The sequence below is a fragment of the Parasteatoda tepidariorum genome, chromosome 2, assembly GCF_043381705.1.
Source record: "Parasteatoda tepidariorum isolate YZ-2023 chromosome 2, CAS_Ptep_4.0, whole genome shotgun sequence".
Taxonomy (NCBI): domain Eukaryota; kingdom Metazoa; phylum Arthropoda; class Arachnida; order Araneae; family Theridiidae; genus Parasteatoda; species Parasteatoda tepidariorum.
In genome coordinates this window covers 72,369,276-72,391,004 of record NC_092205.1, presented here as the reverse complement: position 1 = coordinate 72,391,004, position 21,729 = coordinate 72,369,276, and the positions used below count along the sequence as shown (strand labels likewise).

At 28.0% G+C, this 21,729-nt stretch overlaps 1 protein-coding gene across 1 annotated transcript in view; it reads left to right on the top strand.

Moving 5' to 3' along the window:
- The window catches only part of LOC107442276 (5-hydroxytryptamine receptor), a 113,179-nt gene that overhangs the window by 67,304 nt on the left and 24,146 nt on the right, over positions 1-21,729 (top strand). The window contains exon 2 of the mRNA XM_016055800.3: positions 14,605-16,813. Within this exon, the coding sequence (XP_015911286.1) occupies positions 15,063-16,319 (1,257 nt within the window). The 5' untranslated portion in view covers positions 14,605-15,062 and the 3' untranslated portion in view covers positions 16,320-16,813. The remainder of the gene's footprint in view (positions 1-14,604; positions 16,814-21,729) is intronic.

Genomic DNA, 21,729 nt, shown 5'->3' with positions numbered 1-21,729 from the left:
AAACAAATGAAATTTGAGATAACATTTGAATTTTAAAATAAAATTTAGAGTTTTGGAATAGGCCAGTTTATTTCAAGCAAATTGATTAAATAAAGTAGAAAAAAAATCAATAGGTGTTTTAAATCTTTGGGATCGAATGTTCTTTCCCTCTAAAAAAATAAGTTTGAAAAAGCAAGTGTATTTAAAAAAAATCTACATTGCAATGGGTATTTCTAAGAAACATCTAATATGCACAATTCCCTTACGTGCATCCCAAATTTTGGCTGTATTTCTTTTCCGCCGGTGGCAACGCTTGCTTTGTTTTGTTTATGTTACTATTTCTCTTACACGGTGACAAAAAAACCTCATTACAACTCCCCGAATGGCAGCGCTAGAAAATCGACCAATGATTGCCGCTAAAAATGTCCCATGCCAAATCTAGCTGAGGTGGCTTAACATATAGCGCTTTTAAAAACGGAAACTAATATAACTAGAGAGCGTCAGCTGCGGCAATTTCATACTATTAAGCTAGTCAGAAGTGAGTAGTCTTTGTCGATAGATCTCTATTTTAGTATTTTGTCGAAAGCTCTTTTTTTTCACGAATTTATATATTACGAGTTTATTTGATGATTTTTTATTTATATCACGAATTATACTTTTGGCAATGTTTGAAAAAAAATACATTAAAATATAGGGAAAAAAATTAAGAATTAGAAAATAGACGTGGGTGTATCGATTTTTAGAAAAAAAAGGGATGTGATATTTTTAAGCGAATAGAATGTATGGAATGTGCTTGACGTAAATTTTGTTTACAAATTCCTAGGGGCAGTAGATTACATCATAAGGATTATGAATTTCATGCTAAACTATAATAGTAAATGCCATCACATGCCGCTAGGTACGCTTTCTAATACTGTAAAAAATTTTAGTGCGTCTCAGTACCAAAAGTGGTGGAAACTACTTCATACCAAATTGATGTGCACCCCCATGCATATCTCTGGGATCTAGTACCAATGTTGTTGTTTTTATGTAAAGTAGTCTTTGCTATATTATATCACTAAATTTTCTAATGACAGAAAGATACGATAAACATAAGAATGTATTTCTACACCAATTCTTAAAAAGAAATTCGTTTCTTAATAAAACATGCACGTAGCACAGAAGGAATAGTAAAAAGTATTCGAACTAGGCTTAACAGAACGGAATCGGATGAAAATAAAATATTTTAAATTATTTAAAACAGTTCTCAGAGATTTCAAAATTAAAATAAAATTAGCCTAATTACAAAATTAAAAACATCCATTTATATTTAACGTCAAATTATTGTTCCTGTTGATAAATAACAACGTTAAAAATAGCAATAAACCTTCGCAAAATTATTCCAAATTGTCCACAATTGTTTGGATTGTCCGATATCATATTCAGAAAGATATCACACCAGTTTCTATCTTAAACATCTGAATTTAAAGTTAATTTAATGTTTTCTGATAATTTTTTTTGAAATTTGCATTCAAATGAGCTCATAACTTTTAATAATTGCTTTATTGTAATTTAATGATTTGGTGAGCTTGCCAAATCAGCTGCTAAATCATTAAATCACAAATTACAACAATTTCCAAGCCCTTTTGAAAGCGAGATTCGATAAGATTAATATGAAATTAAGATATTTTTGATAAATAAAAGTAAGAGTTCAAAAACACATAATATATATACGCATGATAGGGAATCGTTAATGTTTTGTATCATGGGTTGCAATGCAATTCGTAATCATTATGACGTGTCAGATTTCTGTCAGAAGTTTGTCGCAACATTTACATGACACTCTGCTTTTATTGCTTTTTTTTAATTTCACTATTAACAGACATAGAAATGTACATAATTGCATTTCAACTCGTATATAGGGTATCGTTGATAAAGGCCTCTATGATATTTTCTGAAGCATGTGCCGCAATTCTACTTCTTTTTGTATTTAGACCCATGGCATCAAACATATGATTTCACATATTTTAATAACTTAAAATGATTAATGCATCAATAACATTTGAATATCGTTTACATAGCAAACACCCATGACACCAAAATTTCACAAACATATGTCAAAATTTGCCACTTTAGTTTTCAAAATATGCAAATTGATTGATCAATATTTATTTACGCTTAATTATAATTTATCCAATGCACTTTTCACCATGAATATTTATTGGAAAACTTCCCACATATAACTTTATATTTATTTAATACAGAACGAACTACTAAAATTAAACATTCTAATTTTCGAAAATTTTCTATGTTTAAATAAAAGGATTATTCATAATGGCAATAAGCGAAGCGTATTCAACGTCAATTCCCCAACAGGTATCTAATTAAAATATATGATATACATACTTGGAATTAGAAGATTTTCAGAAGATTCTTAAATTGCAATTAAGATGAGATTTAAAAATTAATAGATCAAGATTATAGCCATGGGAAAATTTCGATTTTAAATAAATCGAATTTTGGATTCCCAAATGAATGCGCAATGCTAATAAATTAATTATGCATACGATTGATCAAGAAGTCAAAGAAATAATCAAATTGTTAGCTTATTCTTAATTGCAATTATTAATCAAATTAAACTCAACGTAATTACCGTTGTCATAACGCTTAATTAATTGAATAAAAATAGAGTGCGAATACTTTTTCCAGGCTTTTTTGAGAAGAAAAAAAAACATATTTATTTGTTGTCTTAAAATAAAATATTACACTTAATTTGCTTTTATCCATAATGCATGAAAAAAATATAATGCATGGAAATATGCAATTTCTTTATCTTAAATAATTAATTAGTATGTTTGAATATAAATATAAACAAAAATTAAATCATTTGGGAACTAAAACTCATAATATGCACTATTCCTTACCTATATTTTATGGAAATGTAGAATGATTTTAATGAATCGATTTACCTTACTTAATTCAAGTTGGATATTCCAAGTGAACTAATTTACTTATTTATTTTACCAGAATTTATTGCGAATTTCATCAGAATGTTTGCTATCAATCAAATTTTTATTCATAATAAAGCATACATAAAGTAACCATTTCCTTCCTTTAATGTTATGATCAAAATATTTGGTATTAATCTAGATTTCTTCCCCAGTATCTCCTGCATAAAATACAATAATGTTCATAATCAGAATAATTGGCACCAATCTATAATTTATTCAGAATATCTCGTACACAAAGTACCAACAATGTTCATTATTAGTTGTTATCATCCGAGTTTCATACGAAATTTTTCATACATTAAATACCATTGCCATACAACAGTGCAATGATCAGAATAATTTTACCAGAATNACTGCTTAATAGTAACACAAATTATAACACCGTATTACACAAAATAATAACACCGTACGTAATAATAACACTGTTTTATAATATGTGATAAAATTTGGTAATTGCAGTAATTTTTTCGTGATACCTTAGAGCACGTCATGAAAACCATTTATTCGACTCAGTTTATTTTTCTGATTTGTATTTTTTACAAGATGTGTGACAATAAGAACAATAATTTTAAAAACAATAATTTCTTATAAATCGTTATCATATTAACGGAAAAGACTCCAATTGAATGGTCCAAATATCGTATATTTTGTCCCTTTAGTACAAGAATTATGTTGTTGTTGCTATTGTTATTTTAGCCAGAAATCACATAGCCATAGATTGCGATAATCGTACCTGAATTCGTTTCTCTGTGTATATCATCTATATTTTTCATTCACAATGGAATTTTCATAAAGCATGGACATAATTCTAATTCTACTATTTTACATATTATGGCGGAGTCACTAAATTGTTGATGTATTGACAAGGGATGCATAGTTCCGCTGAATAGTTTCGCGGAACTGAATGAGATGAAATACCAGTCAATCGGATTAATAGTTTAGAAGTATTATAGTTATAAGTATTAAAAAATACAGTTTTATATTTATGCTTATTCTGATGTTGTTCTCTAATTCTAGAGAAGTGAAGGGATTGTTTTCAAAGAATTTATTGAGCTTAATAAAATGTCACAAAAATAGAGTCGTTGAAATTAATAGTAAGAGAAAAAGTTTCAATGCATCAAAAGTTCGCTTTTATGCTTATTCTGGAAACACGTTTATTGCTAAGATAAATAAAGAATTATTTCTTATGTATTTTTTCGTGATATGTTTAAAAAAACTATGTTAATTTCGTAGAAATAATAGCTTCGAAGCTTAAAGGATATTATGCGCAGGAGGGCATAAATCATATTTTTTACATATAAAGACCTTATTTCTTCTAAACTATTCGTTCTATTGACTTAGATTTGTTTTTATTTAACTTTTAGAAAAGTATTTAAAACTATTTTATGTACATTTTAAAGTACCTGAAAACAATGTCCAAATGTCGGATGCGTAAAGGATCTAGGTCAAAAATAAGGACAAAGGAGCAAAAGAATCAGGGTTGGATTAAGGTATGATTGGTTTGGGGTAGATGGTTAACTTAGGATCCTACCTATTCCAAATTAGCCGAAATTTTGCTATATTCATCAATATCGAAACTATTTATGAATATAATTCTAATTGTGCTTTTTTTACAGAAGTTCGAAAAGAAAAAAATTTTTTGAAAAGATGAATTTTTCATAAATATAATTACAGTTAACATCAAATTACGATTAAATCTCTAATTCAGAAAAAAAGAAATTATAAATGTTAAATACTTGCAAGAATTATCAAATATACAAATTTTAAAAATCGACACAAATATAAATTTCCCATTTTAATTAAGCGAGTTATATTTTCACCGATCACCTCAAGAATTTGGAGGAAGGCTAGATGACAACAGAATGATTAAATCTCATTTTTCTTGACTTTCACAATCAAAATACATAGAACATTTTCAAAGATTCCAAAAAATTTGGGCTATCAAACTTAATCTGGCTATAAAAGGAGTGCAAACTTGTAATTTCAATACATAAAACACTAATAATTTCCAGCAATCCTTCGATCGACAAGGTATTGGAGGCATTCAAATTAAAGAAAAAAATAGGCTAAAAACAATATATTTGTCTAGATAAATATATTACAGTTTTTTCAGTTGAAGAAGAGCCATTTTGAACTGTAATGAATCTTGTCAATTCAGAAAAAAGGTACAAATAATTATTAAATTTGTTTTCGTTGATTTGCATCACAAGCTTGCCTAAATACACAATAATGACGATTTCTGGCATGAAATATTTGTCCCGAATTTCGGATTGCAATATAAAGGATTTGTGGTTGCAAAAATAAAACTTAGAAAAACAGTACAATATAGAAAAGTTTTACTATTTTTCCAAAACTCATCATCGGGAAATCGATCAGAATCGAAGATTAGTTTCTAAAAAATAATTAGTTACAAACTTGTGTCATAAATCGAGATTACAATTGAAATTTCCCGTATAATTATTCAACAACGCCTACCAAAGATATTAATTTAACAGCGTAATAATTAGACTAACCGTCATCTGTAAGGCTTTTATTCCCAATACCTCAGCTATAACACCTCTGCTGAATATAAAATGCTAATTCTGTTTATGATTAGAATAATTATCGCCAATCGTGCTTTCATTCACAATTTCTAGTTTACAAAACTAGCTTACAAACTCTAAAACAAGATATATGGGGTATTTTCGTAGCAATTTAAAAGTGAAGCAACATATTTTTTTTTTTAAATTTGCTGCAGAATTAGCATGATATAAAGTTAAATCTAAAGTCCCTGCCCAACTTATTACACGCACTATAAGATTCTATGTAAAATCTGTATTATCAGGTGATACTATAAAGCTTTATTGTTTTTATGCGACTGAAACCGGTTTGCGCGTGTTTACGCTAGTGTATCAATTGGTTAAATTAGACGATATATAATATAAATTTGACCATTGGATAAATTAGACGATATGTTATATAAATATAGAATAGTTATTATATCAAACATTATATTAGTATATCATAATAATTAGATCAAATTATTAGACGCACTGTAGTTTTTTAATAATGACATGATTTGCACGAGTTTATATGCAATACTTTTATATTTAAACATACATGTAATGGGTTTTTATTCAGGAGATTTTTTATATACGTATATACTTCCTATTTGTATTTATTTTTAATGTACTGCATTACAATGTTAACCAATTGATACAGGAGAGTAAACAAATGCAAACCGGTTTCAGCCGAGTAAAAACAATACAGCTGTATAGTATCACCTGAAAATTATAATTTTACATAGAATCTTATAGTGCGTCTGATAATATTGCCAGCGACTGTATTCATAAAGCCATTTAAGACCTTTTAAATTAAATTAAAAAATAATAACTAGAACGGAAATATTATTCAATTAGAAACTTTATTAAGGTTACAACAGACTTGCAAACGTGCAAAATATGCTGTTAATTGGGTTTTACTTTAGGCCAGGTATTTTATTTTATTTTATAACCGTCGTTGAACAGCCGACCCAAGTTCATGGGTTTACGACTACTTGCGTTCAACTCCGTAGCCTTGCAATTTTGAACCAATCCAGAAGACAAGGAAACTCCTGGATCAGTACCCCCAGAGGTATTGATTTGTTGTGGGAACATGGAGGACTTTGAGACTCGACAGATTTAACGTGCATCAGTCACCATTTACTACACGGGGAGTCTTCGGCCGGCGAGGATCGAACCCACGACCTCTTGGATATGGGCCCAGCGCCCTACCGACCAGGCTATCCCGGCCCTTAGGCCAGGTATTGTGACGTCAGAACAAACACTATCCATTCATGATTTTTCCGCGCATTATCTCTAATAGCATAACCAAAATTTGTTTCAAAGTCACCGCCCAGATACCCTAAATCTTGATTACCATGGCATATAAAATGAACTAAAATATATATAAAAATATCGCTATAAATAAAATTTATTCATAAAACTAGGAGTGAGAACGTTACTATAACTTATAGACTTATCGATAATAATACCCAAAATATGTATACATTTGATGAGCGTGTATGCAAAAAAAGTATACAAAAAAATATGTTTACATAAAAAAGACACATGAAAAACAATCAAACATTTTTTTTTTTATAAATCAACGCACATTAGTTGCAACAGATATTACAACTGTTTCACAACCTAATAATATCCCTCTGTATGATTAAAAAAATCAGCAACACTTATCTTTACTTTTGTTACTGTTTAAATAATTCACTCTAAAAAACACTTCACTTTTGAGTGAGTTGTGCCCCAAATCCAGTGCCAGATAATTGTAATTTACGGTAATGGTGCAAGTTAGAGATATTATGTTCCAAAGTGGAACCGATTTTTCTAGGGAGGTAAATCTAATTTAAGTAAATAGCAATGTAAATGATAATCAAAATCATTATTTATTTTAGTACCTGTTAAACAAGAAAAGTAATCAAGATTTCAATTTTAAAAAAATTGGGACCTTGTTAAGAAGACTACTTGACAAGGNTTGTTTACGTTAGTGTATCAATGGGTTAAATGAGACGATATATAATATAAATTTGACTATAGTATAAATTAGACAATGTATTATATAAGCATAGAATATTTATTATATCAAGCATTATATTATTATATCATAATAATTGGATGAAATTATTAAACGCACTGAAGTTTTTTATTGATTACATGATATGCACGAGTTTATAGGCAATACTTTTATATTTAATCATACATGTAACGTATTTTTATTCAGGAGATTTTTTTTTATATACTTATATACTTCCTATTTGTATTTATTTTTAACGTATTGCATTACAATGTTAACCAATTGATACAGGAGTGTAAACAAATGCAAACCGGTTTCATCCGAGTAAAAACAATACAGCTGTACATCACCTGAATATCATAATTTTACATAGAATCTTATAGTGCGTGTAATAATATTGTCGGCGACTGTATTCATAAAGCCATTTAAGACCTTTCAAATTAATTTACAAGATAATAACTAGAACGGAAATATTATTCAATTAGAAACTTTATTAAGGTTACAACACATTTTCAAGCGTGCAAAATATACTGTTAATTGGGTTTACTTTGGGGCAGGTATTGTGACGTCAGAACAAACACTATCCATTCATGATTTTTCCTCGTATTATCTCTAATAGCATAACCAAAATTTGTTTCAAAGTCACCACTCAGATAGCTTTAATTTTGATTACCATAGCATATAAAATAAAATAAAATATATATAAAAATATCGTTATAAATAAAATTTATTCATTAAACTAGGAGTGAGAACGTTGCTATAACTTATAGACTTATCGATAATAATACCCAAAATATGTATACATTTGATGAGTATGCATACAAAAAAATATGTATACAAAAAAGAGACACAAGAAAAACAATCCAACATTTTTTTATTTTATAAATCAACACATATTAGTTGCAACAGATATTACAACTGTTTCACAACCTAATAATATCCCTCAGAATGATTAAAAAAATCAGCAACACTTATCTTTACTTCTGTTACTGTTTAAATAATTCCCTCTAAAAAGCACTTCACTTTTGAGTGAGTTGTGCCCTAAATCCAGTGCCAGATAATTGTAGTTTACGGTAATGGTGCAAGTTAGAGATATTATGTTCCAAAGTGGAACCGATTTTTCTAGGGAGGTAAATCTAATTTAAGTAAATAGCAATGTAAATGATAATCAAAATCATTACTTATTTTAGTACCTCTTAAACAAGAAAAATATTCAAGATTTCAATTAAAAAAAATTGGGACCTTGTTAAGAAGATTCCTTGACAAGAACCAAATGACCTAGCTAGACAAGAACCAAATGACCTAAGGATTTTGTTTAATCTTGAAAGATGGAGATCTTTCAAAATTAAACAAAAATCCTTAACAGAGTATGAAAATATATGGAAAAAAGCCAAAATCTCATTATTTTGTCTGAATTTTGACATTTTGATTAAACTATTAAAGATCAAAAATAATCAAAATCACTATTTATTTTAATACCTGTTAGGCAAGAAAAATATTCAAGATTTCAATAAAAAAAAATTGGGACTTTGTTAAGAAGATTCCATGACCAGAACCAAATGGCCTAACTAAAAATTCCTTCTTCCAAAATTGAACAAAAATCTTTAACAGAGTATCAAAATATTCGAAAAAAAAATCTCATTATTTTATCTGAATTTTGACATTTTGATTAAATTATTAAAAATCAAAAATAAAAGAATACATTTCTCAACAATTTATAAAATTCAGCGAAATTGTATTCATATGTCTTTTCCAGCAAAAAAGTTAACTTTTTCATTTTGTTTCATCACAGTTTCTCTTTTTAAAAAGTTTTTTAGTTCCTTTCCTTCTGTACTTTTCTTTTTCGAAATCAACAGAACCTGATGTATATGCAGTCATTGAGAAAGAAAAATATATTTAGTTAATGACCTTTGTAGCAACTTTTTTTTAATTCTCAACTTTTGAACAATGGCCAAACCCAAATTAAGAAATTTAGTAAGGTGTGGTGTAATGGCTCATTTTCAGTTAGCTTGAAAAATGATTATGGATACTGTCACGCTTGTTAAACATGACCACTTTTTTATTTATTTTTTTAATATTTCAATGGTCTTTCGTGTCAATTGAAAGTCGAAAGCTTTTGGTAACTATGGAAACAAATTATTAATGATTTTGTAGTAATGAAAATAGCCCCTTACAATCTCTAACACTTAAAAGTGCAAACTTATCAGAATATGTTTTAAAATAATGGGACTGAGTGTTTTTTTAATATTCAATAAGTTTAAATTTTAAGACATACGTTATGTTAAAACTGTAACTCTTAGCAATTTTTAACTAAAGGGAAATCTGCTGACTTGGGTTGTTGTTGTAGTTACTTTACGTCGCACTAGAGCTGCACAATGGGCTATTGGCGACAGTCTGGGAAGCATCCCTGAGGATGATCCAAAGACAAGCCATCACAATTTTGATCATCTGCAGAGGGGATGGCACCCCAGCTTCGGTAGCCCAACGACCTATTACGGTAGAACAGTTTTAGGAGGATCAATACCGCATACCCTCGGTCCCTGCGCAAACTGATCCAAGTGGTCACCCACCCGCACACAGACCGCATCCAGTGATGCTTGACTTCGGAGATCTGCTGGGAACCGTGTCTTTACGATCAGTCTACTGCGGGACAATGAATCTTAGAAATTAGCTCTTTTTAATGTTAGTAATCATTTATTTATTTATTTTGTAAACCAGATGTTTTATGTATTAAGCTAATGAAAGTTCTGAAAATCTTAGATATTAATTATTAGATATTATTTAGATATTAGTCCACTGCGGGACCTGCTGACTTGGGCATCATGGTCTTGAATGCTTGAAACTTATGTAACTAGAATTATTATTCTAATGAACAAGCTGATGGGGGATTGTTTATATTCCTTGCAATGACCGCCATTACTATTTATTTTCAGAATTTCTGTCAAAATTGAAGTAAATTGAGTAATCGTTCGGGGTTCCTTTAAACTATTATTCTATAGCTATTTGTTAGAACACTTAGGAAAGTGGAGCTAAGAATAAAAAATAATTTTGATTGGCGACCGATGATTTTAATGGAAGTTGATAAAAACACCTCAAGTTTTATCAGACAACAAAACTGGTTTCAAAGTTTTTTATTCCACGCACCTCACAAGTTACTTCATAGTTTTTGATACTTTTTTTTGTTTTTTTTCAGCGCCTAAGTTTAAAGTTGATTTGCGATCTGTAATGCGATCAGAATCCTCAATATATTCTTAATTAATACATGATCTTCGTTCAATTTAATTATTTTTTATATATGATCTTTATTAAACGATAAGTTAAAATTAGGGAAACTTTTAATTATTTGATTTTTTCATTCAAAACTTTCTATTTGAGGGCAAAACTTAGAGAAAAATTGCATAGTGTGTAATTGATGTTCCCAACGATTATAATCTTTTAATCTCAATGTTGTAATCTTAACTCCTCAATTAATATATAATAATATATTCTTACTAAAGCAAATTTTAGTTACATTTTTGTAAGCAAACACTTTAATTTTATTGCAATAACACTTTTGTAACTTTAACCGATGCTCAGAAATTATTTAAGTACCACCACTAAGATATGTTTAACTTTTTGCTACTCACTTTAGCTATAGATATTTATGATATTTTAATATTTTTGCTTACAGCCATTATTTCATTTCCAGTTTCTGCAAATAAATAAATCCAATTTCTTTAAATTGAAAAGATGCTTTCTTTGAGTCATTACAAGCAAAGCACTATACTGAAGTATTTAATTAAGTAAAATATATCTTTAATTATTCATGAAAATGCGGTATGAATAAATAAATTATAGATATGATAAATATTTTATAATTACTTTATTTCAACTTTGCTAAGTAAGTATTGTTGTTGAAGTAAAACTGTAGTAGTAGAATGGATTATTAAGATATTTATATACGCTATAATTTGTAGTTACTTTTAATATCATTGTTATAATTTCATTGTCAATAAATGAAGCACAGATATGATAAATATTTAATAATTACTTTATTTCAACTTTGCTAAGTAAGTATTGTGGTGAAAGTAAAACTGTCGTAGTAGAATGGATTATTAAGATATTTATATACGCTATAATTTGTAGTTACTTTTAATATCATTGCTATTAGTTTTCTCTGTAAACTTGATTGTCATGTGTGGCTTAAGTGAAAAATAGTCTGTTGAAAAAAAAATTTCTTTTTCTTAAACATTTTTATAGGACACTGTTTTGAAACTAGAAAAATTCTTATATATTATTTATATATTTTTTTCATCTAAACATGCAAAAATTGAAAAACGTCCCTTTGCGATTTTACAAAAGAACTTATATAGCTCTATTTTTTTTATTTATAAGGAAACATTATTCAAATAAAAACACATCTTTCATTCCCTATTCACTGAATGGAATGTAACATTCTCTTACAGCAAAAGAATCCGCTTCGTAGGAGTTATATATCCGAAAGAATTTCAATAACAAAAGCTGTGATTTAAACATATTAAATAAACCCTATCTTGTAAGAAAACTAGTTGCACGTACAATTCAATGCTGTTTTTCGAGAAAGCTCGAAATAGAAAGTGATTGCTTTGAAGTTTTGCATTACACGTTTTTCAAAAAAAATTAAAATTGCATTTTACAATCTGGAATTTAAACCTAAAAGGTACATGGATAAAGTCTAAAGCTTTACATTGAAGTTGTATACCTTATCTGTATTTAAAGCGATATTGATACTGAGCAAGTTATTGACAATAATGGAAATGTTTCTAAGCGACTGCTTTTAAGAAATATTATTGTTTTTCGCCCTGAAATAGGAATAAAGTACCCTGCCAAATTATTAGGGACACTTGAAATTTCTAAAAAATTGTCAGTTTTCAAAGTGTCATAACTTTTTCAAAAATGAATCAATTTTCATAAAAGTTTCAGGATGTCATGTTCAGGTCTTCTACTTTCTCCTAAAAATTACTAATTTAATTTACTAATCTCAATTTTTTGCAAACATTTGCACATTTGAACAAATATATTTTTTTTTTGTTTTTAAAAATGTCAAGTTTGTGGTATAAATGTTTTTGCATAAAAATTATTATTTACACTTTAAAGTACAAGTCGTTAACTTTAAAACGTGCTAAAGTAAATGACTTAACGATTCTTTTTGACTTAGGTATGAGATTTTGAAAAATTTTTGTCATTTATAGTGAGTTGCGGCAGTATTTTTGGTGAAAATGATATTTCAATTGAATTAAATGAAATCGGTATCAAAATTTTAGAATAAATTAGAATTGTTTTTTCAAATTATATAATAAATTACATATATAATAAAATTATATATTTATACTCGAAAGAATAAATAATTGGTTTTATTTATGAACATCTACAATTTCTTGAGTCGTTTTTAAAATTGCTATTGCAAATTTACAAATAATGTTCTTTTTTGTAATAATGTTTTAAATAAAAAAATTAATTAATCCGACTAAGAAAGTTGCAAAAAAATAATACTAAATACTAAATAATTTTCGAATTCATTAAATAGTGAAAATGTAGATGTTTATAAATAAAACCAATTATTTATACTTTCGAGTATAAATATAAACATTTTATTGTATATGTAATTTATTATATAATTTGAATAAACAATTCAAATTTATTATAAAGTTTTGATATCGATTTCATTCAATCCACTTGAAATCTCATTTTCACCAAAAATACTGCCACAACTCACTTTTCACTATAAATGACAAAACAGTTTCAAAATTTAATATCTCGGTCAAAAAAATTTCGTAAAGTCATTTACTTTAGCGCGTTTTAAAGTTAACGACTTGTACTTTAATGTGTAAATAATAATTTTTATGCAAAAAATTTTGTCACAAAGTAGCAACTTGTCAGACTTGACATTTTTTTTCAAAAAAAAAATTGCTTGGTTCAAATGCGCAAATTTTTGCAAAACATTGAGATAAATTAAAATTAGTAATTTTTAGGTAAAAGTAGAAGACCTGTACATGATATCCTGAAATCTTTAAGAAAATTGATTCATTTTTGAAAAAGTTATGATTCTTTGAAAAAGGACAATTGTTTGGAAATTTTAAGTGTCCCTAATAATTTGGCAGATAACTGTACATCTATATAATTGCATAATTTATAATTACATAAATCATGCAATGAAAAGTTTAAACCAAAGTGGATATAGTATAATGCTTTACGTTGAAGTTGTAAGCCATATCTGTGTTTAGAACGATACATATCTTGAGCAAGATGTAGTCAATACTGAAAATATTTTAAGCGACTACTTTTAAGAGAAGAATCTTCTTTATTTCGTCGTTATAGGAAAATATCGATATAATTGTATGATTAATAATTATATGAATCATGCAAAAAAGGTCTAAGCTTGTAATGTTAAATTTATATTGTCAAGAGCATTTTTCAATACAGAACATTTTTGTATATTTTTAACTAGTTTTAATAATATTTAAAATATTTTCAGTTTGAAATCTCATTTCAGAAAAAAAATAAATTTTTAAGTTTAATTTGCGTTTGAACTCAATATAGATACAACGACGACATGTTAGTGACATGAAATAGAATATTTTATGAAAACTTTTAAAAAAACGTTTAATAAATTGTCAAAAATGGAACAAAATGTTTCAATTAAGGAAATTTTTTATCTTTTAAAATAGCTACTACTAATAACAATAAAAATATCACCGTTCCTTTGAGTGACAATATTAAACTACTGAAAAATTCAAAATGAGATAATTTAAATGGAGAAATTTAAGAAAATCAGCATTCATTGTCATTGTTGAATAACAATGATGAAACTCTGATTAAAAGATAATTTTGTTAATGTGCAGAATTGCCTGAAGGAAAAGATGAGTTTAGTATTTTCTCAGTTTATTTAGTGAGTCGGGTAACTAGACAGGGTGCTGAAATTATTTAGTTATCATTAATATTGCATTGATTTTTATTACATTATTTTGTAAGCTATAAAATATATTTTTCGTTAGATTTTTGGTAAATGTTTTTGATATTATTTTTCAGATTGAAATTATTTTAATTAATTTTTAATTTTATTGTCTTCCAGAATAATGTACCAAGATCTGCAGATGGAGCAAAGTATACAACAGCACTTCATCTCTGATAAAATGATACTATTTTTCAAATTTTGAAGATCGATGTTCTTATTAAGTGGAATCCTGCTACTTAAAGATGAAATGATGGAAAACACTGCTCTAAAAATAAGATTCCGCAATACGCTTATTTAATTTATCCGGAGTTAAAAAAATAATTAAGAATTTGAAGAAAAAAAGAATGATATAAACAGTTTTTAATTTTTGAAAGTTATCAAAAAAAGACAAATGGTGTCGTGAATTGTTAGGAACAAAATTATTTTAACCACAGTGTAAAAAATCAAATTTCTAAAATTCAAACTTTTATTGACATGCACGTTTATTCCAGTATAACTATATACGATGACATTGTTTCAATGTTACTTTCTCAACAATTTCCAAGCACTAGACACAAGCTGAGAAACTGAGAAGCATGAAGAATAATTCTCTGGAATCTCGCATTAATTTTGTGGCATCTCATGATAATTTTACAGTGGAAGAAGCAGATCTAGCTATCACTTCGGAAATAATATGGTTGATATTTATTTGCATATTCTTAAGCATACTGATTATTGCGACCATTGTGGGGAATATTTTTGTCATGATTGCCATCGTCAAGGACAGAAATCTTAATAATTTAAGCAACTATTTAGTGTTCTCATTGGCGCTTGCCGATTTGCTAGTAGCTTTACTAGTCATGCCAATTGGCGCAGTTTATGAAGTTCGAAAAGAATGGACGATGGGTCCAGTTTTATGTGATTTATGGACTTCTTGTGACGTGCTTTGCTGCACGGCTTCAATACTTCATCTACTAGCCATAGCCGTAGATCGCTATTGGGCCGTTACTAATGTTGACTACGCTAGAAACCGATGCAAAAAGCGTATTTACACAGCTATATTTTTAGTTTGGGGCATATCATTTATCATATCAATTGCCCCAATATTTGGATGGAAAGATCCAGATTTTACCACACGTATCGAAATCGAAAAACGCTGCTTAGTGAGCCAAGATTTAGGCTACCAAGTGTTTGCTACTTGCTCAAGTTTTTATGTTCCATTGGTAATGATTCTAATTCTGTATTCACGAATATTCCAAGAGGCTCGAAGAAGAATCCGACGTAGACCAGGAGCCGCCAGTCAGGCTATGCTGCTAGTTCAGCGTCCCCCACCGGCTTTTACAGACTCCAAGCGAAGCAGCAGTTCGCCGTCATCAAGCTTCGATCCACCATCTTCCGTTGTAGATACAACTCTTTCTTGCAATATCATGAATGCAAGCGGAACTCCATCTCAAAATGCAAATGGCGTACAGAACTCTAAGCAATCGATTCTAACTCCACAAAACTCTTCTTCCGGAAGTGGTGGGGCTGTCGGTAGGTTACTGCACATAGGAAAACGCGGTGAAAAGAAGTCAGAGAACAATTTAGCTAAACGCGAAAAGAAAGCTGCTAAAACCCTAGCTATAATCACTGGAGTTTTTGTAATGTGCTGGATGCCTTTCTTCGTCATGGCCCTACTACTACCTCTGTGCAACGAATGTGAGCCTTCTTTTCCAATTTTTAGTGTCTTCCTATGGCTGGGTTATGCGAATTCTATGCTCAATCCTATCATTTATACAATATTCAGCCCAGACTTTCGAAGTGCGTTTCGAAAGCTGTTGTGTACAATCCACACCAGTCAGCGACCACTGTGACTTAACTCTTGTTGTTTCCTCTAACTGCACACGATGTTATCGCACAGTGTTTTGAATGTTTCATAAATGTACCAAATTATTCAATCCATATTACTAAGTAAAGTGCTTGTTGTTTGCTCTAATTCTATGCTTGCTCTACAGTTTCTTCTGTGTTTGCATGGAAAGCGTCACAAATGCTGTGATAAGAAGCATGTACAGTTTTTAATTTGATATTTAGCGTGTTTAATGAAACAATAGTTTGAAAAATCTTACTCTACCGGTGGGACATGATTAAGAAACAATAATCTCTATTTTTAGTTGAATTACTAAACTATAATTCAAAGTGCAAAAAAAAAAAAAACATATGTATGCATGATGATTGTTGAAAAAAGTATGTAAACTTTCAATATCCCAACGAAAACTTATTTGGATAATCTTATTTTTTCATACATATGAAGATTGTCGTCAAGAATATTACTTCTACTTCATTTTAATCCCAGAAGAGTAAAGAATTGGTAAGTATAGAGTATAATATATTTTTTATTCTATTTTTTGATTTGATGCTTTTTATTTATACCTAAAAAATCAGAAGTTGCGTGTCCAGAAACACCAAGAAGTGATGTGGCCTATAGAAACAGCAAGAACAAATAGTGAATATAACAAATTAACGAAAAAAAGAAAGGAAAAGGCCTTTAAATCCATAAAATCGTAAAACTCACAGAAACGTGAATAGTACAAAATAGCTTATTTCTTTCTATTTTGTTGATAAATAGTAAAATAATTTCTAAATTGTAATAAGTGGGGAACATTTAAAAATATTTAGTCCTTAAATCCTTAAATTAATCATTCACCCTAGCGATTATTCTTTTCGTTTTCAAGCCAACTAATGTATATAACAATAATAATTGACTGATTTTTTTAATTAAATAGACAACAACTAACTTCAAAATAATATTAAATAATGTTTAATTGCTATTTTTTATTAAAACGTCAGTTTGAATGTTACTCAATTTGTTTTGGATTTCAAAAGTTTTTTTAAAATGTTTTTCGAGGAAACTAAAAATTTCTAGTAGGAAAAAAAACATTTTACTATATTTTACCAAAATAAGACAACATAAAAGTGAACAAAACCTATCAATGAATAATATCTATTTTAAGACAAGATAATTAAAAAAAAACGCCAACCTAAGTCAGTTATTAACATTTAGCATAAAAACTCTTTTTGTTCTTACAGGTCTTAATAATCTAATCTAATTTAAATCTTTTAATAAGCCGTAAAATCAAAACCAAGTTTGAAAGGAGATTTTTCCAGCATTTTGAAGTCCAATAAACAGAAAACAATGTTTTGAGATGTTTCAATTTAAATATTTAAGTAAGTAATGCTACATCTAACAAAGCTAGTTATAGCACTTATTGGTCAAATTGAAAGTTTATTGTCAAAAATCCTGAAGCGGCTAAACTACACCAAGCTTACATAACATCACTTTCTCGAACCAATAAAATAAATATTATTATAAATTTGATGAAAAAAGTATATATTGCTTTACTTTTATTTTCCAATTTTGCAGGAAATTAACTGGTCTTTTAAACATATTTGAAATTTATTCTGTTTTTCTCAAAAATTCTCTTTTGTTTTCACTTTTTTGCTTTAAATAACGAGTTTATATCTATTTTCGAACGGAAAATTTTTTGGAAATTTTTAATATGTAAGGAAATTTTAATAAGCAATGATCGCACATGTTTAATAATATCGTACATGTTATTTTTATTCAAATAACCAGAAATGCAAAAGAAATGTTTTGAATAGACATTAAAATATAATAAATCCTTTTTATCTAAAGGAGCAAACTCATCTGTGATAAATTTCAATAAATATGAGGGAAAAAATTTAGTTTAAGGAAATAAATTATCAGACATTTGCAATTCAATAACTTCAATAAATACATAAGTATTTTCCAAACTATATGTTAATTGACAATTCAGCATTCTTACACGGCGAAATACCAAAAACTTTTTATCTATTACTCTTATATATTTTATTCAAATTAACCTTAAAGTTGACAGTGATACAAGAATAGAGAATTTTTATGAGCATGTAAAAATTATCTACATAAAACAATCAACGTGTGTTGGTTGATTAATAACTAGATGATGAAAAACACTTGTAAATATAAGATTTGAAACCGCTCAGAACAGAACTGAAAAGAGTTTTTAACTATTACCATGATTTATTAGAACACTTTTAGATTATCGATTATTATTAATTATTTGTAAGGCCAAATATTTATTATATTGGGTGTTAGTTTATGATAATTAATTTATTGATGAACTACTGATATTTGTTATCAAAAATAAAACAATCGATTTTCCTAAATATTGTTTTTTTTAAATAAATTGCTTGAATAAGATATTTTTGCGAAATGAAAGGAACAGAAGTAAATATATATTTTTGGAAAGGTTGTAGCATGATTATATATTTCTTCATATAAAATGGAGCTCTTTTGAGATGAAAAAAAATAAAATTGCCTTTTGTTAGTGATCCCTTGGCATAAAAATGTTAAACCGAAAAACGCTGATGCATTTTAAACATTAATATTTTTTATCACTAGAAAAACATTTACTGTATTCGTGTTGATAGCATATGATAGCTTTTGGATGGTACTTATTTTAGTTTTGCAAGAAACATTTTTCCTTTAAAAGAGGCATCGTATTTAAAATGTAAACAAACGTAAGTACACTGAAAATTGTTTGTTCTTTTTTACAAAATTCATATACAATTCTTATCACCTTTTTTTAAAGCTATTTATACATTTTTTTTATTTTTGTTTCATTAATTTTGCGAGTTTTGATAGTGCATATATATTTATAAAACAGAATACTCTATGTTTTTATCCTCAAAATTTGTTGAATCGGTAAAGTCCTTATATATTATAAATAGTCCCTATGTATTTTAAGCATTTACGATAATAAAACCGGTAGTGGATATTGTTTGGAGAATAAAACATATTTATTAAAAGTATTTTTTTACCATTCTTTATTTTGTTTCATTTTTTACAATTTCACACTTAATTATCTCTATCAAATAAATTTAATATAATTACTAAAAAAATTTAATATAATTAGTTCTTAAACTTATCTGATGCACTACACCACATAAAAAGTATTAAGTTTCTGAAAATGAAAAAATACTGGCAACTACTTTATCTCAAAAATGGTGTAATGAAACACCAGCGATAGTTCTTGGTGTAATCATACACCAAACAACTAGAATGTTCCATTACATTTCTTTAAGTGTGAAGATTGTCCACCAGTTTTAGTGTTCAGTATCGTCAAAATTGTAAAGATAATAAGATTTAAAATACACACGAGTTAGTAAAGTTATTTTAATGATACAATTTAAAGGAAAAAAAATTGAGGACGATAACAAATCACTACTCTGGAAGTAAAATTAGTTTGTAGATTAATTTTTCACATTAATCGAAGCATGTTCGTTGCATATTAGGTTGTTGTAATCAACCATACACGCTGCACCAAGAAGAAATATAAACAGATTCGAAATGGGCCTAATACAACAAAAGTGAATACAATTGTAATATTATGAAATTGTTTTATATAATTGATTCCCATATGTAAATTACCACATGAGAATAGGATATTGTTTGAAACATCTAAAGCCATATATGGCTTTTCTAACCGTGAATTTCATGAAATGTGCAAGATAACATCGAACTTACATCTTCTCGTGCTCAAAAGTAAACAATCTAAAATTGTCATCAGCCATTTGTTCAAATAACTGATAGGTGCCTATAACCTTAAACACTATAACCTTTTAATTTTGAACCAAACTAAAGACAGACAAATGAATAAATATTGGAAACTCCTAATTCGAATACAAATTTGTGTTAATGCTAGTTGAGTTTACGCTAATTTAATATTATGCTTAGATTTTATTTTTAAATTCTTGACTACATTCCGCGCACAAGTATCCAACATTTACACTTAAATATGCTAATGACTTAAATATACCAAAAAGAAAGGGGATATTAAACTATACTCCGCTGGAATTGAAGGGATTAATGTGGATTGTAAGAATTTTTAAAAATAAAACGAGTTCTAAATAGTATCATTTTTCAAATAATTAGATTAAGTCAAATTCGCAAATAATATTCTCAAATTTAACCCTTTCTAGCATAATAGTTACATTTTAAACAACAGTAAATGATAATTACTTTTGATAATTAATTTTTATTTTATGTATCAGAGATGGAATTCGATTTAAGAGTAGACATCACTGTTCACTCTCTTATAATCTTATTTCAGATTAAATAAAATTAAAATTTAAGATTGGTAATTTTATATGTGTCAAAGATACATTTAGTTTTTAATTAAATGTTTCCATAGTAATTATATGAATTCGTGTTGCTGCCAATTTTTATATGGAATGAAATTTGGTTTCCATTCTGAATTAAATACCTTTCAGAAAATTTTAACATTATCTATAGAATATTATAAATTTATTAGCTTATTGATTTATGTATTAATTTATTTTTGAAACCCGTTATATTGGACAATAATGAGTATCAACCATGTATATCTTCAGTTATAATGTTTGTTATACTGAAATATCTATAATTTAAAATGTTCAAAGATATATTTAGTTTCGAAAATAATTCAAATTCAATTTCAAAGATCCTTTTGAAATATTTTTCAAGGCGATTGCGTTACAAGTTAGAACAAAGAATAACTGGTTAGAATAACTGAGAAGAATAACATGTTAGATAATTCTTTTAACTTGTTAAAAAAATAAAAAAAAATAACTGCTCTTGAAAATTAAAAATTCATTTCATAAGCAAATGACAATTTATAGAGTAATTTCATCGAACAATCGCTCTTTCTCTCTCTGTACCTTTAATGTTAAAATAAAGCATATAAGCCATACTATTTTTAAACTGAGGCATATAAGTCGTATCTTGTGAAAATAAAATATACCAAAAAGCATACGCTTGTTAAAATACGGAATATCACGAAACATAATCTTTTTAAAATAAGCCGTATCATCAGATATACGCTTGTTAAAGAAAGACATGTCATAAGACATATTCTTGTTTAAAAAAAAGGCATATCATAAAGCATACTCTAGTTAAAACAAGTCATACGTTTATTGAAATACGGTGTACTTATTTATAAAAATATTAAGCCATAATTTCATATACGCTTCTTTTTGACGTCCTTCAAGAGCCTTTAGATTTTTTTTTATTTAGACATATCATCAGACATACGCCTGTTAAAAAACGGCATATCATAGGGCATATTCTTGTTAAAATAAGGCATATCATAGGACATATTCTTGTTAAAATAAGGCATATCATAAAACATACCCTTGTTAAAATAAGGTATACATTTGTTAAAACACGGTGCATTAAACTGCGTT